This window comes from Typha latifolia, chromosome 1, assembly GCF_019914945.1.
Source record: "Typha latifolia isolate L0001 chromosome 1, TyphaL0001v2, whole genome shotgun sequence".
Taxonomy (NCBI): Eukaryota; Viridiplantae; Streptophyta; class Magnoliopsida; order Poales; family Typhaceae; genus Typha; species Typha latifolia.
The window spans coordinates 23,182,169-23,209,656 of record NC_133086.1 but is presented as its reverse complement, the minus strand read 5'-3'; the positions used below and the strand labels follow the sequence as shown (position 1 = coordinate 23,209,656).

At 37.4% G+C, this 27,488-nt stretch overlaps 3 protein-coding genes across 5 annotated transcripts; 1 reads left to right on the top strand and 2 right to left on the bottom strand.

Moving 5' to 3' along the window:
- Positions 1–138: 138 nt before the first annotated feature.
- On the top strand, positions 139–1,756 carry LOC140786481 (transcription factor MYB80). Its single transcript, XM_073134948.1, has 3 exons — positions 139–441; positions 538–667; positions 746–1,756. The coding sequence occupies exons 1-3, from the start codon at positions 309–311 to the stop codon at positions 1,491–1,493; spliced, it is 1,011 nt and encodes a 336-aa protein (XP_072991049.1). The 5' UTR covers positions 139–308; the 3' UTR covers positions 1,494–1,756.
- Positions 1,571–20,522, bottom strand: LOC140786474 (proteasome activator subunit 4). Its single transcript, XM_073134935.1, has 35 exons — positions 20,132–20,522; positions 19,588–19,690; positions 19,384–19,496; positions 18,071–18,193; positions 17,527–17,628; positions 17,271–17,436; positions 16,130–16,246; positions 15,695–15,762; positions 15,491–15,592; positions 15,197–15,413; positions 14,156–14,383; positions 13,948–14,075; positions 13,634–13,751; positions 13,299–13,517; positions 13,075–13,224; positions 12,868–12,944; positions 12,538–12,755; positions 11,841–12,057; positions 11,680–11,759; positions 11,483–11,600; positions 11,236–11,406; positions 10,939–11,107; positions 10,816–10,859; positions 10,687–10,729; positions 10,454–10,599; positions 10,150–10,244; positions 9,098–9,999; positions 7,307–7,594; positions 7,080–7,175; positions 5,012–5,190; positions 4,274–4,355; positions 3,702–3,826; positions 3,405–3,485; positions 1,809–1,962; positions 1,571–1,704 (listed from the first exon to the last, which is right to left on the bottom strand). The coding sequence occupies exons 1-35, from the start codon at positions 20,290–20,292 to the stop codon at positions 1,663–1,665; spliced, it is 5,442 nt and encodes a 1,813-aa protein (XP_072991036.1). The 5' UTR covers positions 20,293–20,522; the 3' UTR covers positions 1,571–1,662.
- Positions 20,523–21,386: 864 nt separating this feature from the next.
- On the bottom strand, positions 21,387–27,313 carry LOC140801026 (ADP-ribosylation factor GTPase-activating protein AGD12-like). 3 transcript variants are annotated; one of them, XM_073156014.1, is made up of 9 exons: positions 27,196–27,313; positions 26,356–26,428; positions 25,742–25,826; positions 23,852–23,927; positions 23,034–23,197; positions 22,812–22,941; positions 22,600–22,716; positions 22,355–22,450; positions 21,387–21,823 (listed from the first exon to the last, which is right to left on the bottom strand). In XM_073156014.1, the coding sequence occupies exons 2-9, from the start codon at positions 26,390–26,392 to the stop codon at positions 21,545–21,547; spliced, it is 984 nt and encodes a 327-aa protein (XP_073012115.1). In that variant the 5' UTR covers positions 26,393–26,428; positions 27,196–27,313; the 3' UTR covers positions 21,387–21,544. The 3 variants fall into 3 exon arrangements, with proteins under 3 accessions (XP_073012115.1, XP_073012123.1, XP_073012131.1); XM_073156022.1 differs by having other exon boundaries at positions 27,107–27,306; XM_073156030.1 differs by lacking the exon at positions 27,196–27,313 and adding an exon at positions 27,063–27,160.
- Between the last annotated feature and the right edge of the window lie 175 nt (positions 27,314–27,488).

The following is a 27,488-nucleotide window of genomic DNA, read 5'->3' as shown; positions in this document are numbered from 1 at the left end:
GGCCTTGCATGCACTCACACGTGAACCCAGACCCCCCAAGTCTCTCCTCGGTCATGGCCTCTCTCTCTCTCTCTCTCTCTCTCTCTCTCTCTCTCTCTCTCTCTCTCTATAAATAAACAAATATTAATAGCATCACCTGTATGCGTATACCTTCAAAAGTTTCCGCAATAGAGAATCCCCTCTCCCCTCTCCCCTTTCCTATAGTTTTGGCTTTATTCCTGTGCTGGTGTCCGAATCCCTAAGGAAAGAAAAAGTGCAGCACTGTGGAAACTGAAATTTAAAAAAAAGAGGGAAAAGAGTGAGGCAAGATGGGTAGGATTCCATGTTGCGAAAAGGACAACGTAAAAAGAGGACAGTGGACTCCGGAGGAGGATAACAAGCTATCCTCCTACATTGCCCAACATGGGACTCGTAATTGGCGTCTCATACCCAAGAACGCTGGTAGCATGCGCACTCTTCTTCCTTCTTCTACTATGGACTCTTAGCTTAATTTGCAGTATTATAGGTTGGAGTATTTGTAACTTACTGTGATAACAGGTCTGCAGAGGTGCGGGAAGAGCTGCCGTCTCCGGTGGACCAACTACCTCCGGCCCGACCTCAAGCACGGAGAGTTCTCTGAGTCCGAGGAGCAAACCATCGTCAAATTGCATTCCGTCGTCGGAAACAGGTAAAATATTTTGCACTTCCTGTACCGACCAAATCATAAAAAGATTTCGAACTAAGAATATGTTAGTATGTTTACCAGGTGGTCACTGATAGCAGCGCAGCTGCCGGGACGTACGGACAATGACGTGAAGAACCACTGGAACACCAAGCTGAAGAAGAAGCTCTCCGGGATGGGAATTGATCCGGTAACCCACAAGCCATTCTCCCACCTCATGGCCGAGATCGCCACCACCCTGGCACCGCCACAAGTGGCCCACCTTGCCGAGGCTGCCCTCGGCTGCTTCAAGGACGAGATGCTCCACCTCCTCACAAAGAAACGTATAGACTTCGGCGCCGGGCCTCCGACGACATCAGTGGGAGCCGAACCGGCCATGACGTTTCCATCTGCGAATCCTAACGACGACAAGGATGACACCATCCAGAGGATCAAGCTGGGACTCTCCCGAGCCATCATGCAAGAGCCCGGCGGCACGGACAAGGCATGGGGCACCATGATGGGCTCCGCCTTGACAGAGCCATCAGATGGCCTGGCGGAGATGTGCGCTGCATATCCAGCAGTGGATCAAGAGTTTCGATACGACGGACTTACCTATGGCGACGATGCTGAGGGATCTGCGTGGAGCCAGAGCATATGCACGGGAAGCACGTGCACCGGTGGCGGCGGTCGAGCACAGCTGCAGACGGATGGCTTGCAGGAGAAAGGCGACGAGGATGACGAGGAAGAGGCCGAGGGTGGAAAAGATGCTAGAAAAGAAGATACTAGCATTTTTGGTTCTGACTGCGTGCTGTGGGATTTACGTGATGATCTGATGAATCCACTTGTTTAAAACAAAGAATGGTGAAGGAAGTCCTCAAGATCACTTAATGGAGAAAAGAAAGAAAATAAGAGAAGAAGAGAGAGAAGAAATCAGAACTTCAAATTTATTGGCTATAAATGCTAACAAATATTCCAATCCTTACAACCTCGCTCATGACATTATAGTATTTATGATAAAATTAGGCAAAGTATGAGGAAGAAGACGATGTATCAGCAAGGACCTGTAAGGAATTGCCGAGAGATTTAAAAAAAAAAGGAAGAAATTAGCTAAAATTTCCTATTAAAGATATATAATGACATAAAAGAAGCAATAGATCGGGCTTGCCTCGAGTTGCTCCTCAGTAAAAGCCTCCTTCTGGATGCTCCAAGTATCTGCGTGAGTTCGCCGGAATTCTGCAACTGCTTTTGTTACTGTAGATCTCACAGGAGAAGGCTCACCAATGAACCGGGCAAGCAAAGTTACGTGGTCCGGGAGCCAGCTGCACAAGTGTTAAAGCTCCGTCTCAACCAAAATTTTAGAATAGAACAAGCCCTAGAAAGAATTGGGAAATTGAACAACTAGAACAACCAGGCTATTAATTCCAGCTATCGGAATCCGGCTAAAAATTTTGTAACTGGATCGGCCATTAAAATGGAACACAGGTGGCCAAGGTACCTCTTAGATCATATATGTAGCCAGGTGCACAAGAGGATAAATAGTTCATTTAAAATTGCTTCAAATTAAGTAAATCTGTTAACCTGAAGAAAAGGGCCAACTAAAAAATAAAAGAAGAGCAGTAGGAACTTATTTAAGAAATCTGAAATCATTTCATATTTATCTAGCATTGTAGTCAATAAGTGGTATGCTAATAAAACATTTCCGTATGATTTTATCTATCCTCTTCTGCTTCTTGTCTCAATTATAAGGTACTGCACGCACACACAGAAAAAAAGGAAGGAAAATAGATCAAATGATAAATAGTCACAAATGAGAGCTCCCAGGCATAAAAGTTAAGCACTTATTTTGTGTCTAGATAATTACGCTCCATGCTAACCTGCTTGTCCCTATCTGTAATGGTTGGCTGTCCATCAGTGAGTTGCTTGTGATATGAATTTTCCTCTATTTAGGATATACCATAGTTCTTCGCAGGTTGGTTAAAGGCACAGCATATGCATCTGAGGTTGCGTAAGTATGAACAAAGACTACATATTACAACACCCATATCATGATAGCTCAGAGTGTAATCATCTATTATTGCCTCTTCTCATTTCTCATTTCTCATTTCCATAAAAATTGTACTAAAGCAGTTCCATTAATAACTAAAAATTAGCATTTACCTAGTTCTCTTCTTCTGACAATATGCTATTAGAATATGGTATACAAAACTACATGATCTTCTGAATATCAATCGGACAAGTGCATCCTCTATTATAGGCCCACAAAGGATCCTCAGTGCAACAATAGCCTGCCTTGAATCTTGTCAGACAACCATTATCAACTTAGTATATGTTATGTACATCAAATTGCAGATCACCACTCTCCAAACATGACTCATGTTCATCCAATTCAAATTCTAGAGTCCTCATCTTTTTTATAAGGGCAGCTGTAAAATAATCCCCTCTTAGCCAAATATTAGCTTGCTCATGATCACTACACTTCTCATCCAATTGTCTTAGTACAGAAACTCCATTGCTGAAACTAAAGTTTTGCAGTCATCTTACAGAAATAGTAAATTAGGCATTAAAGAGCTTCCATATATGCATCAAATCAGTGAATTTGTATATGCCTATAACATTCTCATCAATCAAGAAACCACATAGCAATATGCACTTGGACATAGAATAGTTAGTTCACCAAACTATGGAACAGCAGTTCAGCACTCTATTAGTAATTGATTAAATCACATGTATCAAATGGAAAATTTTGATGCATCCAACATACCCAGGCATGTCATAAGGAACTGATAGCACAGAAGATGCCAAAGCGAGCACCACACCATGTAATTGACCAGAAGCTAACTTTCTGCAAATAGAATCCTTCAGTTAGTTCATGCCAAATGACAGCATGTCTAAATCATATGTATCTACCAGCATATGATATAAAGTAGTTGCATATCTATTCCTCAGGTGTGTTTTATGTAAAAGCATCCAGTAACATGTACTTTGGTGTGCAAAAAAAAAAATTGTGGTAAATTATGAAAAGCTAATATATAATCATATCAAATTCATAACCAAAGACCTCTGTTTCCGGTTCTTCAGAGTAGATTGTGCTTCTTTGTATGATCGATTGCGAAAAGCTCTTGATAGGTCTTCATCTCCGCCCTTCATTAAGCTTGCTAGAACCCCAGCAGCATGCTCCCTGACCTGGAAATATAGAGGGAGAGCAAGCTTGATGGCAATGCATGATATTTTCTTAATAAATATGCTATGCCAATGGAAAAATGAAAATGACAATAATTCTTTCAGTTCTTTTCCTACAATACACAAAATGTTTTTCCATTTTGTGGATTATTATCTTGTTCATGAATCAAGATTTTGAAGCTCACTGAACTTTCTACGAGATAAGAAGTACAAACAAGAACCTATCAAAGTACACTGGAATAGAGAAGTATAATTAATATACTGCCTTGTAGAGAAACTATAAATCAAAAAAATATAAATGTGTATGTAATATTCCTATGAGCCTTCTTGCATTCTTTCAATGAAACTGAGTAAAGTGGAATATAAAACATGTTGGAAATTCAGTTCACATTGAAGCTAAGTATAGAAGTCACTTCCAGATCAGATTCATAGTTAAATAGAAGGACTTGCCTCTACTTGGGTGTCTACAAGAAGTCTCTCAATACCCTGCCAAATTTGCATCTTCTCCGAGCTAGAGAGAGTGAACATGTGCCTGTTACACAGGTCAGTACAGTCAATATTCCTAACTGTATCACCTTCAAGCAGATTTGTCATCATAGTGTATCAGAAAGTAAAATATTTATTGTAGGAAATATTGGGAAAAATATTAGAAAACACATAAAAAGAATGGTACTATGAATCACAAGAAAAGCAATTCGAGTAAAACTGGATATGCATCATGGGACCCCCCCGTAGATGTATTTCATATTCGCTGTATAGTGTAAACAATCGCCTCATAGTATGTTTTCTCATATTTGGAATAATGAATGCAAAATCTCCGATGTTTCATGTATCCTTATTTTCTCATATTTCTATTCTGGGTCGACTGCCCTACTGACCATGCACTGCCCTGCTTTCTAGCCATGGCTAAATCTCGGTAGCGAGTTATCTGCTCATGAAACTGTATTCCCATTCTTGGGAACATAACCTTCCCACACACACTCCACTCTTGTGAAGCCTCTGTTTACCTATTACTATATTTGCCTCCCATTCTCAAAGATGAAACTGATACATGCTGATTTCTAAAGCAATCAGGTAACTAAAAGGGATGAACATTATGAAACATAGATTGCAGCAGATCATAGGTAGTTAGGAACATGTTGTAAGAAAATGGTACCAGCCAAAAATAAAAAGAAAAGAAAGGCAAACCTGTACATAAACGTTCTAATATATGCCAGACATGCAGATCTGGTTCGCCAGTTAGGATCATTCATTGAAGATAGGACCACTGAGACAGCATTCTCCAGAAAGGGACGAGGCAAAACCCTCCATTTTAACAATTCAAAAGTTGCCTTAGCCAATATTGACAAATCTTTATTTGATGTTTCCTGCCAACATCCCATATATCTCATCAGTTGAGCTATCACAGATTCCCAGAGAAACTGAAAACTCAAGTAAAAGAATGTAACTAACATGCTACAAGACTTTATTCAGTACATCTACAACTGCAGTACTGAAAGCTTACCTTCGAGTATTCCGATATAGGTTTTAGGACAGGAGTGAATTCCATTATCAAAATGGTGCTATTATGCTGACAGAAGTAGGTATCTTGTATATCCCATCTAAATAATTATCTAAATAGTTTGATTCTAAAGTTTATAGTTAAATAAATGTCAAAGTGGTGTCAAAGTGGTGCTATTATGCTGACGAAAGTAGATATCTAGTAAATCCCATCTAAATAATTATCTGAATAGTTTGATTCCAAAGTATATAGTTAAATAGGTGTAATGTATGTAGAGGATAGCTGGAAGGTGCTCTTGGAACATCTAAAACTTCCAGTATTGTCTTTTTGACAAAAACGATAAATTTCCAAGCTTTTTGGAGATAGCGTTTAGGAGGGAAAGTACTTCATGTCATGGATGGCCATGCCGACGGCGTACCGACACATAGCATGAGGGGTGCCGCATGGCACCTCTCCTAATAGTTCCGCCCTCGCCGTCGACCTCGTTGTCGAGCTACCTGTTGCCGTCACTAATCGCTGTCGAGTGCCCTAGCCCGAGGGAGAAGGGATCCGGATCCGGATCCGCAACTTAAGTTTTAACCGATCTCTCTCTCTCTCTCTCTCAATCTCTCTCTCACTCTCTCTCGGTCTCTCCTTCTCCCTCGGGCTAGCGCACCTGACGTGCTCGGGCAACGGCGACGGCGATCAACGAGCAGCGACGGCGAAGGTGAGTATTTTTTTTTCTCTCCTCTTACGGCACGGCCGTGCCGGCCGGTGGTCGGCATGGTCCATGCCTGTGACACGGCCATCGTTGCTTCATGTGATATTTTAGTGTGAAAATTGCTTAAAATTTAAGCATTTTTATAATAAACATACATAAATTTCAGCAATTTCAGCATCTAAGAACATATCTATTCTAGTAAACATTTTTAGGCTCAGACTTATTCAGCTAAAAAATGTGCGTGACGCTACATTTGTTTTGTACATCTACAGAACAAAAACAGAAATATATTTTATCTCCCTTGGGAAGACCAATTTGTAAGTATTTGGTTCGGGAAATAAGGGAAGTTAATCTGTATGGGTGTGGATGTTCTATTTTGGACTATTTAGGACAGCTTTCTTTTTTGCTGCCTGGTTAAACGGAGAATGGTGTTCCTGTCACCTACACAAAGTTCGCTATGAATTCACACAAGATAGGTGAACGGGGAGACTAATGAGAGGCTGATGGCTCTAATTTACCAACAATACAAATGAATGTGAAACTATTCTCCAATGGGTTAACTGGAAAGTGTTTTAAAATTTCACATGAAACCAAACAGCATTGGTAAAAGTCTGGTAACTTTTTTCTTGCTAAAATGACAAAACATGTCTGTTAATCATTAAAGAAAGAAAACTATTTACAGTTTAATATCTTAGAAGTAGTGGTATGCACACCATTGACCATTGTTAAAATATAAAAACTAAATAACTTAAGCTTTTAAAGTAGTTAGTGAATTAATGTAATATTAGAGCCAGAGGTTATGAGTTCAAATTTGTCATGTCCATCTTTGCTTGAAAATATAAAACTCCACCCCTTCAAATTAAATTTGTTTCTTGGGCTCATTAAAATATTTCAGCTCAAAAGTGATGAAAAGTATAAAAATATAAAATATAAAAATTACCATTCTCTAATAACTTAAGCTCACCAACACATGAAAAGAAATGAAAGAAGACAATGTAATTCAAATTAGAAAAGTAAGATTAACTTCCTGCACAAATTCTTTGTGAACTACATACCTGTAATGAGAGAATAGGATAAAGAAGTCCAACAACAATGTCCAATAAAACAGATGATCTCCCAGACTTCAAGGACGAGATAATGAAATGAAACATCTGTAAAAATGGACAATAAATTGCTTTCTTTAAATAACGAAAAAAGTGAGATTTCAAATGGACAATAAATTTCTTTCTTCATATAACGGAAAAGTGAGATCTCAATTTCAGCAATAAAGTGGACAAAGTACCGTTTCCATCCTCTTGACATCAGCTTCTGCCTCCGTATTTCTAAAGCCATTTTCATGTGTTGACCCTTCAACAGACTCCATCTTGTCATAGTGATTTGCATTCTGAATATTAATAGACAATTCGGAAGTTCTCTCAGTTAAAAGTTTAGCCCAATCTTCTTTTTGAGGTGTCTCGACCATGTTTGTGTATCGCACAGCACCCTCAGGCAAAACTTTAAACCCCGATGATGCAAAAAGCCGCAAATTTGAACATAAGACAGCAAGAGCAACGCCAATAGCTTCCCTCACCTACTCACAGTTATATATTTAAGACACGAACAAAAAATTCCAATTGAGTATGAAAATAATAAGACAGAAAAAATGAATGAAAATGGATAGAGTTAGTAGCTTTGACTTTTGGCTATTCATATCTTAAAATACATAATTCTTGGCGCAAATAAAAGCCAAACTGATTTTTCTTCAGTAGGAAAGAGAAAAGGACATATCTGAGGTTTGGTTACTATCTAAAGAGATTCTCTTACCCACTGATTTTTCTTCAGTAGGAAAGAGAAAAGGATGCCTGAGATTTGGTTACTATCTAAAGAGAATCTCGACAAACATTATGCAAGAGCACTTAATGTCAGAGAAGTGCGTTAGTAAGATATACATCTGAATTCAGAAAAACCATACCAATGCTGTAAAGGAAGTAGATTGTGGGTTTGACTGGTTCAAATGGAACTGTATATCCTAAAAGGCTAGTAAACTATGTCAATGATGGTTGTGCCAACCAGCATGGGGCATGCCGGTCGGTACTTGCTGTGCCAGCAATGTACCGCCATGTAGCACGAGGGATGTCACACAGCACCCCCTCCTAGCAGTGCTTCACTCTTTGCTACCGCCCGCCGTTGCCCATCGAGAGCGACCTCGAGGTCGCCGATCACTCCGACGCGGATGCGTTATCCCCTGGCTCGAGGAGGTATCCGCAGCTTAAATTTTTATTCGAAATCGACTCGACCCAACCCACTCGAATCATCTTCCTCCTCAAGCCAGGGGCTAGGGCATCCGCGTCGGAGCGATCGGCAACCTCGGGCACGCAAGCGATGGGCGACGAGGTCGACGACGATGCGACAAAGAATGAACCGCTACTAGTCTCCATCAATTTTTTCTCTCCCTCTTGTGGTACGACTGGCAAGTATTGCGGCACGTGCAATGATGGCTAGTGGTCGGCACGGCCATCCTTGAACTATGACTGACTACACACAAAATCAACTATAGGAATAGCATTACGCGCATAAATACACAAGAATTTATAAAAAAACTCTTTGCCCTCAATAATGTTTGTAAAAAATTATGTGTGTAAATAGATGGTGGAGCTTCTAGATTGAAATTTTGAAAATTAATTATCTGACGAATTTCAAAATGACAAGAAATATTGATATTCTACATATGTAGGAAATGAAGTGAAACACAAAATAGATAGTTTTAATGGTGTGATGCAAAGTTTTGTTATGAGCACCGATCACAACTTCACAGATCTCTTAATCTATAATGCTTAAAAAATTTTGCCCATCTCCTATCATGTGGTCTACAGTCTACACACGTTTTTGGGTGGGTGCATATAAACATGACATGTATTAAACATATATTTGTTATTTGTGAGTACAATATGTATACAGGAATAGAAATTTGCAGATACAAATATACACCACTTGGATATCCCGTTGCGAAACTTATTGTATGTGCATTTACTATGGAGAATTAGTGAAAATATCGATGAAAGAGATGTACAGATTATAAAAAGTATTATCTTACTTGGGCAGATGAGTGGCTCATGTTTCCAAGCAACTCCTCCAGAAGATTAACATGGTACTCAACTTCCGCCGGAGGCATCTTATGTGAAGATATCTCGATAAGAGCAACTGCGAGGAAAGAATACCTCTTAGCAATTATACTGGTTGCCACGGATAGAGGTAATGGCTTAGCTAAGCAATCTAATATCCTTTGCCGCAGAACAGGAGCACGTGTGCCATATTTTCCTTTCCCACTGACTGCATATCTAATGCAAGCTGCCCACTCAGGAATTGATTCCACAGATGGCGCTAACATTATCTTCTGCAGCTGAGGCATCATACAGTCATCCCAGACTTCCAATAGCCCATCTATATCTGAGTGAAGTAAACCAGCCATGGCTTCAGCAGCAACACACTGCTTAGACCTCTCTTTTGCACTAGAAAATTCTTCCAGTGCAGTCCGAAGTGCATTTAGAACTGACATTCCACATTCTTGTATCAGCCTTTTGAAAATCCTGGCGAAATTGGAATAAAATGTATCACCTGCCAACAGGGATATCCAACTGGGGGTTCGAGGCCATGATGCTGAGAAGTCAAAATAGAAAAAAGTGATTGCCTTATCTGCCCCACTCTGAAATGATGATGTTCCGTGGTTTCCTTTAGAAGCTGAAGTCTCAGTATCAGTAGTTATATGGATATTGGACAGACTGTTTAATGTCTCATTGAAGAATCCCTCCTCCCCTAGTACTTTATTCAAGATTCCTTCAACTGATGAACTGCTAGACTCTTTAGGATGGTCAGCGGACAGTTCCATGTCCACAGTTAAGGATTTATGTGGAGCTCCTTGCAAAAGGGTATTTAGAGCAGAGATTGCAAGCATTCTTGACTGAGGCAGTTGACTTTTCAAATTCCTTAAAAAATGACCTGATATAAGATTAACCCTTTGTAGCTAAGGAATCACAGTAAAGGAAAATATGCAAGTTATTATTAAGCAGTTAAAGCCTGTAAGCAGTAACAATAGGGACATGTAATTAATCTTTCGTTTAGTAATAAATATCTGCAGAATATACTGACCAACATTTTCCCCGATAACTTTAGGATGCAAATGCAAATCACTTCTAGAAGCCAAAATCAGCAAAAGCAGCACTCTATTAGCCATTAAATTGTACCTGAGAGTATCGTTTGTACCACCACGTTAGTCCCAATCCACTAAAAAGGAATACATAAGTTCATAACACCACTATTTGAAATAAGAATGAGTGAGTTAAAGTTCAATGCTCGCATGAATTTGAAATAACAATTTAGTCTAGAAAATGGCAAAATGGTAAGATCCTGCAGACATATAGAAAAGCTGATCAGAAGAATATTAAATATGTACCGCCAGTGCAAGTCATTGGTGTCAAAAATCAATGAACTAATCTGAGATACCAAATCCAAAAACGCTGGCCTATCTGATTGACCATCTGAAGACTTGAAAAAGCTCCTTGGAATTCCAGAGAAGTGGATGTTGTATTTCACGAACAGCTGCAGAAATCATAGAATGCAGATAAAGGTGGATGATAAATCCATCTTTTGACTTTATTTGAAATTCATTTCAATATTTAAATGTACCTCAGTGATAGCTTTCTGAGCTTTAAGTGATTCATGATGGGAGCTTCAAAAGGAACAAGAAAAAGGTAAGCAGCAAAGTTAGAAAAGGAATAATATAAACTTTCACTTTCTTACTCAGACTAAGATTACCTGGCCAAGAGACCCATGATAAATGACGAGAATGATACTGCATCCTGCATTTAGCAGAAGTCATGTTATCATAGAAACACAATATGTTTTAGGGGAAACCAAACTAGACTCAGTTCTCTATACCGTCGTCAGATGCCTAAGAACAGTCTGAGTTGCTAGAATCGTGCAAGAACCCAGCACAGCATGCTCTTGCATTTTTGGATCATGCAATTTCCCAGACAAAGTGAGAACACACTTGGCAATCAATGATGGCCAGCGTTTGAACATCCTTGAGAGAGATCTTCCAGCAAACCTGAAATTCATTTAATTGGGTTAAACACAAAATGTTAGTTAAATCAAGAAGATAATGATACATCATATGATATAAGATAAACATACAAGACAGTTTCTTGACAGAAAATACAAGGTAATCTTACTTACAAGCGAACTGTTTCATAGTTGTGCAAAGAAAGATCTAGAAGATCATCCATCAGAAGAATGATCTGCTCTGATGGAGATATATTTCCATCTGTGCGGTATTTATGATATGATGCTTGCGAAGATCTCCATGTATTATGCACGTATGCTTTGTCAACAAGTGCCCATCTAGGCCTGAAAATGGAAACCAATAGTGACAATGATCTAATATAATGAAAACACTGCCCTCCAATGAACTAAGAGATGAGACCTTTTTTTCCCTTTAGCATGAGAAGCAGTAATAAAATTGCATGGAGGTTCAATTATAGCAGCTGATTCCAACTTCCATGCCTGAACATGATTTGACCAGTCTTCGTATTCCAAGCTCCCTGCAGACATCATATTTAAAAATACTACAAAATTTGAAGGAACCTCTAAATATAATGCCTCTGGCTGAAATAACCATACCATAATTTACCAAAGCATCCATGGTGCGTATGACAAGAACTAGAAGAATGCTATCATCTGTTCTTTCTGTCAGTAAATATCTGTCAGATAAGCAACAAGCAGTAAGACTCAACAAATTTAAAGAACATTAGTAAGAAGCATCAATGAATATTAAGCTTTACCTGCAAGCTACATGTATAAGTTGAGCAGCTCTCTCCCGCATTTCTGAACTACCAACAGAAGAGCCAATAGCTCCGGCAATTAAAAAGTAACTGTTATCCACCTCTTTAGGGTTTCTATTTTTGCATGATGGACGCATATCAGGTAAGCAAGACATTACGCCTTGCAATGAAGAGTAAATGCGCAACAGGGTCACCTTTAAATGTTCCTTCTCATTTCCTGCCCAAGGATTCCCTCAACTTATTAAAAGAATAAACGCACAGAACAACCGTGTTTCTGCACCATTAATCAAATCTGAAAGGCATAACACCTTAAATTTTGATGAACTAGACAAGTACACTTTCATCTGGAGGAAACATAAAGTCATAAAGTTATCTCAAATATAAAATGGCAGACAAATTCATGTGCTAACACACTAAAAGGGTTGCATAAAAGTTTTTCTTTTTTGTTAAATGTGGAAATATTAGCAGCTTCCTACTTTTGGAGATGTAGTGACGGACTGGAATCAATGGCAAAATAAGTCCGTAAGATGTTGCCTCAGCACCCTAAGGAATCACTTCTACTCCTAAGTTAATAATATCCATAAAATTGCCAATCATTCTAGTACCTATATTAGTATGTAAGAACTAGTAGAGTTAGATATAGGTGCTGTTTCATCAATCCATAATGGATAAAGAAAATCTTCTTTAATAAATTTACCTGCTTCAGTATGCATTCTGGTCTGACATATCTCAAAAAGTTCATCCAAAGCCGATTGAAAATGAAGGTCTAAGAGCTCATTTGCAAATGCAAGCTCTTCTTGAATAGGAATGTGCCACTTAGGAGGGTAGTCGAATGTGTCAATCTTTTCGCTCTGGTAATTTTTCGAGCAGCCCCATGGTTCTAAAATAGAAGCAACAGGCTGACAGGAGAAAGGTCTAAATAGTAGCCAGGATGAATAATTAGTTTATACAATTATCACTAACACGAAGTACTTAATCTAATAAGATGTCAAAATTACTAACAATAAATCAAAATTTCTGTGCATACTTGTACTGATTGATTGGGTAATAGAAGACCAGGCTTCCGAGAAGAGAGCGAAGAACATGATCACCAGCTCCATTGACCTATAATTATGAAGTCATATCTTTGTTACCCTTGTTGAAATGAACTTCAAAAGAGGCACTTGAAATGTTACACTTAACTGACTATACATAGTAAGCTAAATGAATATAATTATGAAAGGAAGTTGAAAACCTTCCAGGAAGGAGCCTGAAATGCAGATGAAATAGCTTCTTTCAGCTCATCCTGGTAATGAAGTAGCACAGGACCTCCATAACTGATAGCTATAGCTAAAACTTTCAGATGGTACTCCACTGAAGTTTCAAGAGCTGGTGATAGGGTCGCCTGTGTATTTATTGTACTTAGAATGGAGAAATGTATGACGCATGAGATGAATGTTATACATGGTACTATCAAACCTTGGTAACGGATGATCCCTTAGAAGCTCCTTTTCCCCCAAAACCTGTAACTGGAGTCCCTCTTAGAGATGATGTTATGGTTGCTAAGATCGGTTTAATAATGTGGGCTGCAGCCTCTTCTGGATCAGACCGAGTACAGGCACAACAGAGAAATCCAACTTCTGCAGTAGCTCCAGGAAGGATATTTGTGTTCACAAACTTGGAAATTTTTTTCAGCGACTGTCAATTGAAAAGAAGAAACGGAAAAAATAGTTCCATGACAGAGAAAAATCCACTGTGAAAGATAATCAGATTGAATAAAATATTTGATCATTCTGAATAACAAGAACAAGCACCTGATTAAATAATGGTTTGGACAATTTTCCAAGAAGGACTTCCAGCATGCAGAAATAGTATGGCGTATCCTCAACAAGAAAAGTTCCTGATGTGATTGAAGTCTGGGTACCTTCATTGCTGTAATTCCAGATAACAAAGAATTGGTTATGATTGTTCCATTATAAAAATACATGAGAAAAACCTGAAAAACAACATGCAAAATCGTAGTCTCAAAAACCAACTATTCACATGACACTACTTGGTTCCAGTCATCAATACATGAGAAAGAATAAAAAGAAAATGAGAAAACCAATTCTCCAAACTAACTACTCACATGACACTGTTTTGTTCCAGATGTTGCAGAAGGGCAAATAAGCGGCAAAAGAACTCATCTAGCCATTCTGATAAACTAAGGCTTTGTAGAAATATAGGTGCATCGTCAATGTCGCCCACTGTAGCTAACTGATTTTACAAACAAATAGTAAGGTTAAACAAATATTTACTCATAATCGGGTGCATATAGACAACAAATTGTTACTTACACTGGAAAATATTGAACCAATCAACTGCATGGTAGCCAAAGTTTTTGGAGGGTCGTTGGCATCCATACCAAGTAACGCATTAGATAGAGATGTTATTATAACATCCAGAAAACCATAAGTTGTATCGTGATCATCAGATTGAGGGGTGGATAAAGAAGAAAGGAGGAGTGCACGGCTAGCAAATGCCACTGATGTGATGGCAGTTTTTAACTGGTGGGTGGCTGTCATCTAACAAAGAGCATAAAGAAAAAAATCATGAGCTTAGTAGATGAGTAACAAAACATAAAAATATTTTCATCTTGTTAGGGGTGTAATGAACTTGGTTTATCCGACGGAGTCTAATTTGAATTAGAATATAGAAGATATAGATCTAGATGTCTTGACACATTTAGTAAATGATCAGATTTTGTTTTAATACATCAGGATTCGAGCAAATCCTAATTTGGATCGGACCTTATGTAGATATCCATCAAAGTAACTAAAGCACAATTTATGTCTGGTTGCATGGCATGGAATTAAATTATATAGGTAGTTCAATTTGATTCATCATTGATAATTCAACCACTTCAAATCAAATTATCTAACTAGTTGAATAAGCAAATGAGGTATCATGCAAACATTTGAGAGTTATGCTAATTTCTCATAATCCCATTTATCCTGGACAATATAATAGAGAATAACCAGATTACAATATTTGACAAGATGACATGGTATCAGAAGACAAGGGTTATTGTTGCTTTAAATTATGATTGCCATTCTTAGCAATTTGTTCTTTATTCTTTTGAAATCCAATCCACATCCAATTCAAATTTTAATGTGATTCATTCCAACATTATTGAATAACAAATGGGTTGGATATCAATAGTAGTTTTTGGTTAAGGTCTGCTTCCAATCCAAATTCAGCAACATTAGATACCCTATTATTGCAAGTATCTTACCAAATCTGAGTCAATTACACCCCCACCTTTTCTCACTTTCACATATCAGAACAGCATAATTATTCAACTGATAGAATAGTAATAGGAAAGGAAGAATACTTACAGTCTCTAAAGCAAGTTGGAACTTCGAAGCAATAAATGGAAGAACCAGTGAGGGCTCGATGTATGACAGAAATGAAGTTACAATTGAAACTGTTTCGGCAAGAGATTCGTTCTTGCTATACAGACCACGATCCATTAGTTTCAGTATCACTTTGACAAAACAAACTCTTTCTGACTTCCCCAAACAGAATTCATACTCTTTGCCATCATTTATTTTACTGCATTTCGATAACATTTTTCAGCAGAGTGAAGGAACTCAAGTTATCTTGTATTGACATCTAAATTGATTTCTCACCACTGCTCATTTTGAAGGCGTTTTTGGAAAAAAACTATCAAATGCCGCAAGAATCGCTCCAATGAGTAAGTCCAACGACCTCCATTTGAAGGATGGTAATATCTAGAACACCAAATATTTCAACTAAGAAGTGCTGATTACAGTAATGTGAAAGCAGATATTGCTCAACAAGCATGAGTGATATAAAAAGGTGAGAAAACAAACTGTTCCAACAGATTTGCCAATCTTTCAAAGTACACTTGTGCCATACTATTAGGCTTCAGGAGATAAACCTGCAACGTATGGTAATAGATAAGATCGTAAGACTGAGAGTGACCATCCTTACATAAAATAGGGACTGTGTTATGTAGCTAAATAAATAGTTAGAGAGGACTCAAAATCTACTTCACTTTCATGGCTTTACATTGTACTGTAGTCTAGTTCTTTTTCCCTCATTATGAAAAAAAAAGGTCCCATCCATGCAGGTCAGTCATGGAAAGAGAAACCATGTAAATCTTTTTTACAACTCCCTGTGAATATTACTTGTAGAATGTGTGATAAAACAACTTAATTGTTCTTTGTGCCATATAACCTTATAATTAAATCAGACACTATAAGTTTTCTGAATACAGACAAACAAAGAAGAAAAGTAAATCTTACAATTGACTTTGCGATAGCCTTGGCAGGAGTTCCTGTCTTGCTGGAAAACAAGAATCTCATATTCCGGGGGACCTCCAGTGGAAAAGGATATGATCCATTCCCATTTGACACAGGAACCTAAAGGAAAAGAAAAAAAGAACATAAAGTTAGCGCACATAACACTACTTGCAGATGAATAAAATTGTAACCTACATACTTATGTGGAGCATACATAACAAAGTTCTTTTTCTAGATGAAAAACATTTTATAAGGCTAAACTTCAGCATAGATAGAAATTTGTAAGGGCACCTTTCAACAAGAAAAGAGTGTTGAGGTGCACTCTAAACAATATAAGATCTAAGGAAGCAAGATATACACAATAACAATTAACTCCAGTGCTGGAAAGTCTGATGCACCCAAGGTAGCATGATGGCGGCCATATGTGTGCACCAATTACACATACTACAAGGTAACAACAAAGTGACTCACTTTTATTCTCATGTAGTTCAGATTGTATAAAGAGGAGGAATCTCTATAGATGGCTCGAATTTGGCTTCTGGAAATAGAAAAGTTTCAAGCAAGAATAAACCTTGACCTCCAGTGAAAGAAGGTGTATATAAACCCTGGCTTACTTGCGGACTTTTTTGGGCTTCTTACTTTCTTCTTATGTCGTAATAGCAAGATCTCACTGCCAATAATGGTCATTCTGCTTGCCACCACCACAGGCAGTGGTAGTTGGCTGGTAACTGCCTCCAGTATTTGCATAATCCACCTAAGTTATATTTGGTGGGGAAATATGCCATTGTAGCAAATGGAGATGATTAACATTCATATATTAACAAAGAGTGAAACTGAAAGTCTGAAACAATAAGCCATGATTGAAATGGCTGAAATCGGCCAAAGTTCCAAAAAATTCCAGTTTATTTTAGGGACCAAAACCAAAATTTGACTTCCAAAGTACTGGCAACAAATGACTTATCAATCCACATAAGCCAAAAGTTTGGCCCAACAAGAAAACAAAAAAAAAAAAACAAATGATGTGTTATGCAAATAAGTTATGGAAGTTCATGAAGCAAATACTAAAGACATACAGATCTAGCTTTTTTTATTGCTCAACTATGTTGGTTAGAATCAAACAGTCATCAAGTGTAACTTTTCTAACCTCAAACATATTCAAGTATCTCGTAAAAAGTGCTGGCAAAAAGTCTTCCCAGTCAATTGACCTACAACTCTTTGTACAGCGTGCAATAATAGATGACCACTGTATATCCCAAAACTGACAATTTGGTATAGATGCCCATAGATCAAGGCACTCTGCAATCCAACCACTGCCAACACAATCATTGAAAAAGAAATTAATAGTTTCAAGAAAAGGAAAAGGAGAATAATTAGCTCCTTCAGGTAGTTAGTTTATGCACCTTGTAAAGAAGTTCTGATTCTCCTTGTTTACTGGAAGAAAGAGTCTTAGAAATCCAGAACCTTCAAAGGCAGAATTATGCCATGGATTTTCCATTAAAACCCTGCCAGATAGTTCAGAAGACATACTAGATTAATAAAGCAAAGAGCATTAACTGACTAAGCAGGTTTAGGCATTGATATACAAATGATTCAGTTGATTGCACTTATATTTTCTGCAGATGGTGGTATTTTTCTTTTCATAGAAATCTGAGACATAATGACTACAAGATCATCAAATAGTGAGCATCAACCAGTAGATAGATATATACAGAGAAAGGGAAGGAAGAGCTTATAGACTGGTCTAGAGAATAGAAGATTACAAAGCTTTCTTGTCAAAGTACATGTATATATGATTAAATTTAATCTAACACCGTGAAACAATGAATATGTGCTTGAAATGTGAAAAAATCACTTGAACCCACAAGTTAAGTTTGAAGAAACACGATTTCAGACTAAAACTGTTTTGAAGCAGAACATAAACTGAAAAACTACAAAAGATCATACCTGAATTCCGAGTAAATTTCAGAAGCTGAACCTGCAGGGAAAAACTTTCTAGAAGATCGAACAAGAGCTGTGACAGTTTCAAAATGTCTTTGCCTCAGTCTCCAGCCCTCAGGGCCTGTATTTCTGCTTAATATAAAAAAGCTCAAGTTAAAAAGGAAATTAAAACTGAAGAAGCAATTAATGAACAAACCATCGCAAGAAAGGCTAGCTTCACTTTGAAAAGCACTGAAATGAGACAATATTTCTGGACATGAGTAGATGAAAGAAGGCAAAATTCATAATGCATTTGCTCCTAAACACTGGTGTTGATAATTAAAAGATATTCAATGTTTCTTCTCTGCAATGAGTTGTTTAGAATAGTAATTAGTAAGCGCATAGTTTTATTTTTTACATCGATATAATTGACCATAAAATACATTAGTGATTAGCTGCTTAATAAAAGACCAAAGGAAAGTATAAACATAACAACTGAAAATGCATCAAATGGTATTTATTCCACGAAATGACCATTATTGTATACAAATAATGTAGATGAAATGGCAATGAGCATTGGGATGACTTCAACTAGCCAGAAAACAGCCCCAACTCTGCAATCCAGGAATTCCCTTAATCTTCAAAATTATTTCATCATCTTGTAACCATACAATGTACTCTCATGTCCAACTTAAGGAATCCGCAACAATAAAGTATTACTAAGTTCCATAACATCAAAGAATTTGATACTTAATGAAAGTATAAAAACCATTCCATTGTAGGTACAAAGTATTGATGGGACGCTCAGAATTCCTGGCCTACTGACTAGAGGACAAGTTAGGCATGGAAAAAACCAGTTAAACATTATTCCTATCAAAAGAACTCTATCTAATGTCAAGTATCAGGTCTTGTATCAATGAGAATGCGCCAATGTAATAATAGTCAAATCTACTTGGCAGGCTGGCACTAGCTTCTAGGATTAATATAAGAATAAGAACAAGTTCCGTCCTGTTCCTCAAGTCATTATTCAATGGGATGAATGGGGAAACCAGGTTAGGATGGCATGCTTGATTATTGCAGTGCACACTATACTCATTCATTCAGGCAATGTGTATTGCACAAGGTACCAAATGGGATAGAATATCTAGGAAGGGATGGTTTTTCCATTCTATAAAAGAGTACAAGCTATGTTGAAACCCAAAACAGTTAAAGATTTGCAAACCAGTTGAACCAAATAAAGCAACATTTTCATGTCTTAAAGCTGCCGGCAAACTCAATAATAAACACTATGTAAACTACTCATTATGGAAGAAGCAAAGATGTGTTCACTAAATGGTTACCTCTTAAAATGAGTACGCGTCAAAGTGTCATAGAACGGCCTCCACTGAATGCTGAGCGATAACTTCTTCCCATGTTTTTTTAAAAGTTTGACTATGATACTTCCCCATCTAACCTAATTAACGTAGACAAACCTCAGAATCACAAGAAAATTTTAAAAAAAGAAAAAGTGATATGCATCTGGGCCCCGAGTTCATCGTGCATACCTGAGCGTACAATTTGTTTTGTGATGCCTGAAATAACTCCAGTCCAAACTCCACAAGTTCCTTCACATCTACTAGAGAAATTTCACTCTTTGCTTTTATAAAACTACTCAAAAAAAAGAAACAGTTCTCATCAGGAAGACAGAATCAAAGAAAAACTACAGAATTGTATTCCTCAGATAGTAAAAGTCACAGGTTGTATGTAGCATCTAACTAACATCAATGAGGTTAGCAAGATCAAAGAAGACCATACATCGGAAGAACTAAAACCGGTTAGATGTGAATCCAAGAAACAGAAAATAACCACCTATATACAATTAAATACTTTATGAAAGTAGTCAAGCATCAAAATTCATGTCAACGGTCAAAGAACACCAGACTTCAGACCCAAAAAGAAATCAGACGTAACGCGAAGCTCTTAAACCCTTTTTAAAAAAAAAACCTAAACGAAGGGAACTTGGAGCGAGCTAAACCCCTGAAACTCCAAGAAATATGGCCAAAATCAAGATCAAACGCAAAGAGACAGGGAAAGAAAGGATCAGCTCACAGGTCGATGACAGAGATCCACTTGAGGGTGGAGTAAACCGAATCTGAATCGTCCCGCCGCCACAAATCCTTCACCGATTGCACCACGGAGGCGAAGGCCTCCGCCTCCTTCTTCGTCTCCTCCGCCACCTGCGGCGGAAGCCATGCGTTGTAGAGATGCATCTTCTCTCTTCCTTCCCTTTTTCCTTTCTTCTCTCTCTCCTCCTCTCCTCTCCTCTCCTCTCCTCTCCCTTGGTGTTTCTAAGCCCCGGGGTTTTCTTGAATTTCTTGAATCCGTAAGCCCAAGAATTGGTGGGGATTTATACCCTTCTACCCTTTTCTTCTTCCCCAAGACGAGAGAGAGAGAGAGAGAGAGAGAGAGGGACGGCTCCGCGATACGATACTTCCGATCCAGTGTTCCGTCTCTGCTGACGTGGTTTTGCTGCGGACAAGTAATCAGACGGCTTGGATTGGTTGATTAATGGATGCTTAACTTCTTATTAATTTTCCTTTTAAAGCAAGTAAGTAATTGATAAAATGGAAATCTAACTCTGTAAAAAATATCCTATCCTATCCTATCCTATCCTATCCTATCATCTAACTTTTTTTAAATAACAAAAAAGTAGGGTGTAAATCGCAAATCCATGGAATGCAGGGTGTGTGGTGTAATGTTTCCATAAAAAAGACGTAAATCTATTGCCGGTGTGGACGACTTCGGTAGGAACACTTATAGATGAAGTTGGCGGCTGTATTGAATGCATGATGACGTGGCCCCAACGGTCCAGTGGATGTGGTTGTGGTTTGGTTATATACGTGTATCTCAGGTTCGATGCATATTATACCGTTACGAGCTAAAGAATTTTGGGATCCTAATTGACCCATTTCTACCCAATAAAACTTGCAAAAGAGGAAGAAGCCAGTGGTCAAATAAAAAAATTAGTGGTAGACGAAAGAAAAAGTTAATTTAGCTATCTCATTGATACGTTTCCTAAAAATTAATACAATCAAGATCGTCCAGTAGATGCCAACTGGATCTGAGATTTGTCCATATTGCATAGTTTGAAAAAGAAAAAGAAATTATATAGTAATCGACATTATGTCACCCTGTGCATTATTAACAAGCTTCCCTCAGGGCAACGATCTGCTCATTTTAGTTCATTGAAATCAGCAAGCGAAACCAACTAGAATCGAAGCAAAACGGGCAACAATACAGTCTCAAACTTTCTAAGTTCATCAATTTTGTGATAACCATGGAACTGTGTACGTATTCTAGAGGATAACTCACAAATAAATATTTATATTTGAGAAATGACATCAAGATATTCTACAAGATGATAAAATTGAAAAAGAAGAGGGCACCTCATACACACTAGATAATGTTAGCACCACTTCAGTAATTATGGCCAAGTATCAAAAGGATATATATATATATATATTAATCTAAAGGAACCCACTCCAACTCTAGTAGCAACTCTCCCGATTCAACATTCTGTAGCTTTAGAAACACCTCCTGCTTTACTTTCCCATCAACGATGTTCACAGTGCTATCTCTTATTAGTGCATTGTCACTCGTCTTGAACCACCTGCCTATTTGCATATTGCCAAGAAGTCCAACATCCCCAAAGGCCATCACAGCTGTGACCATTGGCTGAAGGTCGATTTCGGCTTCTCCCATGATATCATCCGCAGAAAAAAGATCATGGTCATATACTTGCTGAGAAACAGAGAAAAATTAAAAGGTTATTGGCTTGAAAATTGAAGAGAGTAAACAGCCAGTATAATATAAGTAATATCTAGAGTTGATAGAGTGGGAGAGTATGAGATAGTGAAGAAGCAGCATTCTTAAAGGAAGGAAGAGAAGTGGTTATGTAGAGTGCTTTTAGGCAGATTTAGCACCCCTTAAAGAAGATTCTCACTGCCATAGTCATCTTCTAACTGAGACAGCATGTTCAGGGTAAAGCGCCTTAGAATGATCTGTCCGAGACAATGGAAAGAGACACCAGGAAAACCCTACTACTATTAACTTACTCCAATGAAATAATGTTCCACAAGTAAATGCCATCATCTTGAAGAAATTCTACGATGAACACTCTGTTTGGAAAATGATACATTGCATGTGACATCCAAACTTTATCAAGCAAATTACAAGGAAGATATATCATATGTAGAACAGTAGAAGTACAATTCTTGAAAGAGAGTGGATAATGCAAGAATCATATAAGCTGAAGGATACAAGTAAACTAACCAGTTTGAGAGGCCCGTACAGTCGAGGAACTGATAACTTAAGCTCTTCATTCCATACTGGATTCAGGTTGCTTTTCTTCACAGTTGTTTGAGCTTTCTGCAGAATGCATCCATCATCTGAACTTTAGATGAGAAGAAAAGAGAAGAAATTCACATGAAACAGAGAAAAGACAAGAACATGGTTGATATGCTTTCTTTGACATTTCAAAGTAAAATAAAAATTCTGCATTCAAGAAAATGGCTTGCCTGCTGCCCAAGAGCTACAATAACATATGGATCACTAGTTAACATATCTCTTACAGCTAAATCTGAGCCACTTATCACTTTCACCTTCAAATCTCCAATGAATTCCCTCAGATCTTCCTGCAATCATGCACAAAGCCTCAGAGTGAAGGTACGAGTACTATACAATAAACTGGGAAGTCCTCTGACATGGAAGAACATGAAAGATGACTCACTTCTGTCTTCGAAGTGTTTGGAACAAAGCTGGTAGCAGGATTCTTTACAGAATCATAAGTTCTGAAAGACATTTTTGAAGAGACAATACGCAAGCTTGGTTTCAGAAATTCTTGCAACTCATATTTGGAACTGCAGAACGAAAAGGAAGTGACTTCACAAAAGATCTAGCAAATATGACATGAGAATTAAAAACTTAAAATTTTTAAAATAACTTAATTCACCTTATGAACTTGGTGCGCTCCTCATTACTCGAGTTCGCCTTAGGTCTTGGATAACTTTTTGGAAGAAAAGCCTCATATATTGAGTTGGCATAAGAATTTCCACCAACCTCGACCATTGAGTCAATGTCACTATCAGACCATTCATCTAATGTCACCGACAAAACCTGAAAGTGTAGAATAACAGGCACAAGAAATTATGAGAAGAAATTGCTAATATGCATTCCTGTAGCTTCTACTATTCAATGTACTTCTTACTTCTTAGTTCAAGATTCCTCTTACTAACTGAAGAAAACGAATTAGCATATCTAATCTGCTGGAGTAATGAACATGACAAAGGAAAAAGACTAAATAAAGAAGCTACATCCAAGATAAACATATCATTACATGGAAGTCTACTCAAACAACACCAGATTCCAATTCTTACTTCTTAGTTCAAGATTCCTCTTACTAACTGAAGAAAACGAATTAGCATATCTAATCTGCTGGAGTAATGAACATGACAAAGGAAAAATACTAAATAAAGAAGCTGAATCCAAGATAAACATATCATTACACGGAAGTCTACTCAAACAACACCAGATTCCAATTTGAAGGTTTAGATTTTAGAGACTCAGAGATGGATTCACATAGTTCTAAGACATGCCTAAATTCTCTCCAAATTGCTGTTATCAAAACCGCCAGGGCCAACATTTTCAGATATGGAAAAAAATTGTCGGTCTTCTTTGGTGCTTGTTTATTCTGGTGACCTTAAATCATTAGACATTCATGACCAACTTGTTTAACCCAATAAATACAAGATAAAACAGCACTAACATGACCTTTGAAATATCTGGTCCAAGTCTCCTGTGTACATCGCTGCATTTTAAGCAAATGAATATTCCAATGTTAGATGACCTGAAAGACAAAGAAAATTTCATTAGAAGAAAGTACTTAGATCTCCAAATCATAATGTAGAACATAAAACAAACAAAAACAGATATGAAAATTAAGATTACAAAAAAATGGGAACCTCTTTATATGAAAAGATCAAACACAAACATCTATGGTAAATTGGAGACACAAAAAAGCTGGTAACCAAGTTTATCCCCTTTATCCTGCTAAATTGTTCGAGTAAGAGCATGGAGTTATTGTACCAGTTGAACCAGCAACTTTATCTAGATAAACAACTCAATGGCTGAGGTCAAACTTGGAAGTGTAGCAATTGTAAATAAAATTCCCATGTGGCACTTAACACTCGCCCATGTACTCCATTGGCACGTGGTTAAGTCACACTAACAACATTCCAGTATCATTTATAAGGCTATGTACAATTGCCATCCACAACTCACAATGGTAAAGCCCAATGCACCGTTTACTTCTAACCAAATAGGCAGAAATTTATGTTAATTACAACTGTATATTAAATTAACAACTCATAAAACACAAATTTGACATAACTGGTGGTAAATCAATTTAGTATTTGTAAACTTGAGACAAGTTGATCCTATGCATATATCTTGAAGTAGCAGGTTTTAGAAAGGTATCCCTATGATGATCTAATTATTTGCTTAGATAAGGATGTCATAGACAAATATAAATTTGGCCTTGTCCCTGTTTACCTCTGAATAGTCAGATACACCTTGGACAAAATTAGCTCGCTCTTTTTTTTGGTCTCCAAAACCTAATCATTGAGTCCCAACTTGTGAATGTTTACCTTCTTTGCTAACAAAAATTGTCAAAGAAAGAAAATAAGATCCTTATACTTCAGGCCAAGTACATTTGCTTCCCCAGACCCACAATGGCGGAGCCCAATGCACTGATTACTTTTTGACAAATTAATTGGAAAATTGTATTATTATTTATTAAAAGTGTAGAGTAGTAAATGACTAATATGATACAAACTTATTTCAATAATTTGAGGTAAATGGAGAACCAATTCTAGTATGTGTTAGGCATCAGCAATCAGCCTATTTATTATCTCTATATCTCATAAACTAGCAGATTTATAGAAAGTCAACCCTATGATCTATTGTTTGTCGAAGACAAAAGAAAATCTGGCATTATCCCTGAATAGTTGGATACACCTTGGATTGAGAAAAAGAATACCCCCCTCTTACTTTTCTTGCCTCCAAGTTGACCTAAATATCATTCAGGCCAACTCATGAATGTCTAGTATTTCTTTACTAACAGAAATTACCAGAGGAAGTAAATAGGATGCCTATAGTCAGAACAAGAATGTATAGTATTTCTTTACAACCAATGAAGGCATTATTAGATGCCCATGCACATCTTCTATGTACCAGAACAAGAATGAGTCTTCCATATAAATAGGTGAAACAAAAATTCAGAAAAACTGTGCTAGTTGAAACTATTTTGTGCACTTTTCTTGGACTAGTAGTAGAAAGTTTGGTCACTACTAATATGATTGGAACAAAATGGTTTCATCTTACAGTTGTTACCTAAAATGAAGTTATGACTAGCGGCTTTACCTTGTTATTACTGTACATGGTTATCGAATTTTCAACTTTCACTTTTAGTTCATTTAAGGCATAATACATTCCTAATTTGGACTGAAAAGATTTTTCTCCTCTGTTTTCTTTCCAAAATTTCTTCAAGGAACACATTTGTCTATTGTGAAAACTCTAGATAAAAAAGATAGAGCAATAATTCTAGAACAAAATGAGGGAAATCATTTAGATATTTTGCGACCAAATGTGACTAATACTTACGCCCATTTGGGATCTGGAGCACCACAATCTGCACAAGTCCGGTTATCACTTTTGAGCATAAGTTCCTTCAGTTTCCTTGCTTTACCTGCATTAGAATATGGAAGCTCAATTATAACCCCATTTTTGCTCCCTAGTATCCCTAGTCTAGCTAGTCTGAACTCACAAATACTGATGACCTCTTATAGCTAAATCAAAATGACTGAGTTATAAGATCATACATATGATGTTCAAGAATCTCGATATGCATATGCATGCGACTCAATATTTTTTTTTTAATATAGAGTGAATTCCAACAGGTACTCAATGCTATTAGCATCAAAAGGCATCTCACCAACAGCTTGTCAGCTTTAGTTAAAAATCTCTCAGGATTGGAATTTACTATATTGCTATAAAGAAAGATGTACTCTTTTATAGATTTTGATATATTGAAGGCATGTATTACAAGACTAACAGTACATCAACAATAGTAAATTAATAAAACATTACCAACTGAACACCGGCAATAAGAGTATAAATAAGTTTCATAATAAGAAGCAGGCTTATCCTTTTCATCAAAAAGAAAGGAGAGAGAAGACAAAGAAGAAAAACAAGAAGAAGAGGAAACGTAAGCCTACCCGACATGGGCTTCTCTGACCTGTAGCGACTACTCATCCTTGCAAACCTCGATCATCCAAGGGCAATTTTTTCCTACATGTCCAAAGTACCAGAAAATTGGAAAAGAAAAAACAAGGTAATATTGCATATAAATACTATTTTTCCCAATCATCCACATGCGATGAGATGATCAGAGACAAAGGGAAACAGGAGGAGGAAAGTGCTAAAGGAGTAAACTACATCAATTCACATAGTACATTTTGCATGTAACACCAACATAGTAGATGCACTGATGTATAATAAATTGAACACTTAATGATGGAACTCAAACTTTAGTACTGCTCAGGCTTTGTAATCGGATAAGAAGTCTTTCAGAGAACATAATTAGGCGACAATATTTTTAGCAAATTCCTATGGAACTTATGAAATGGTATAGCCAAGATACAGTTTCGATTGCCATAAAACCATAATCGAGGTGCAGTTTCCAAACAAAGGCCTCTTTCCCTGAGTATGGAAATGCAACAAATCATAAATCCGGCAAAACTTCTTCCCTCCCGCACCCAAAAAAGTCAAACAAGCACCTGGCTCCCAAAACCCAGAATATAAATCGGTGAAAAGGGATCAAGAAACAAAATCGAAAACCCACCAGATTGAACAACAGAAAAAGGAAAAACGAATCAGATCTTTGCGATATCAAAGATAAAAAAATTAAAAATTAAAAAGATACCAAAATAACAGAAAAGAACGAAAATGGAACCGAAGAACCCAAACCTCCTCCTCCTCCTCCGACGAATCTATTCCGAACGGCGTATAACGAACGAAATTGAGATAAATAATAAGGGTAGATGCTTTAGTTATACCGGAGATTCCAAGTTACAAATGGCTTCAGAGGCGTTAGTCTTGGACTTTGTTATTCAAAAGGATTTCTTGTTACGATTTTATAGAATCGGATTATTCCTAGTCTTCTACTCTTCTGACATCGGCCCTTACAACCTTATTATTGCCTTTATACCGTGTGCGTTGACACATCGAATGTCCTTCTATAGAAGCGTAGCTCTGCTACACGGTTCACAATTATGAGGTCGTTACATTATCAATACACCAAGGTTTTATATAAACAATAACATAACGATTTTTTTGGAGGAGAGTTTTA

Coding starts and splice junctions, on each gene's coding strand:
- LOC140801026 (XM_073156014.1), bottom strand. CDS start 26,392: ATGAGTAGTCGCTACAGGTCAGAGAAGCCCATGTCGG. Junction 23,198..23,851: donor TTGGACCAGATATTTCAAAG/GTCATGTTAGTG, acceptor CTACACTTTCAG/GTTTTGTCGGTGACATTAGA. Junction 22,717..22,811: donor CAAACACTTCGAAGACAGAA/GTGAGTCATCTT, acceptor GCATGATTGCAG/GAAGATCTGAGGGAATTCAT.
- LOC140786481 (XM_073134948.1), top strand. CDS start 309: ATGGGTAGGATTCCATGTTGCGAAAAGGACAACGTAAAAAGAGGACAG. Junction 442..537: donor TCTCATACCCAAGAACGCTG/GTAGCATGCGCA, acceptor CTGTGATAACAG/GTCTGCAGAGGTGCGGGAAG. Junction 668..745: donor CATTCCGTCGTCGGAAACAG/GTAAAATATTTT, acceptor TATGTTTACCAG/GTGGTCACTGATAGCAGCGC.
- LOC140786474 (XM_073134935.1), bottom strand. CDS start 20,292: ATGCATCTCTACAACGCATGGCTTCCGCCGCAGGTGGCGGAGGAGACG. Junction 14,384..15,196: donor TCCAACTTGCTTTAGAGACT/GTAAGTATTCTT, acceptor GCTCTTTGTTAG/ATGACAGCCACCCACCAGTT. Junction 11,407..11,482: donor CATGCTAAAGGGAAAAAAAG/GTCTCATCTCTT, acceptor TTCCATTTTCAG/GCCTAGATGGGCACTTGTTG.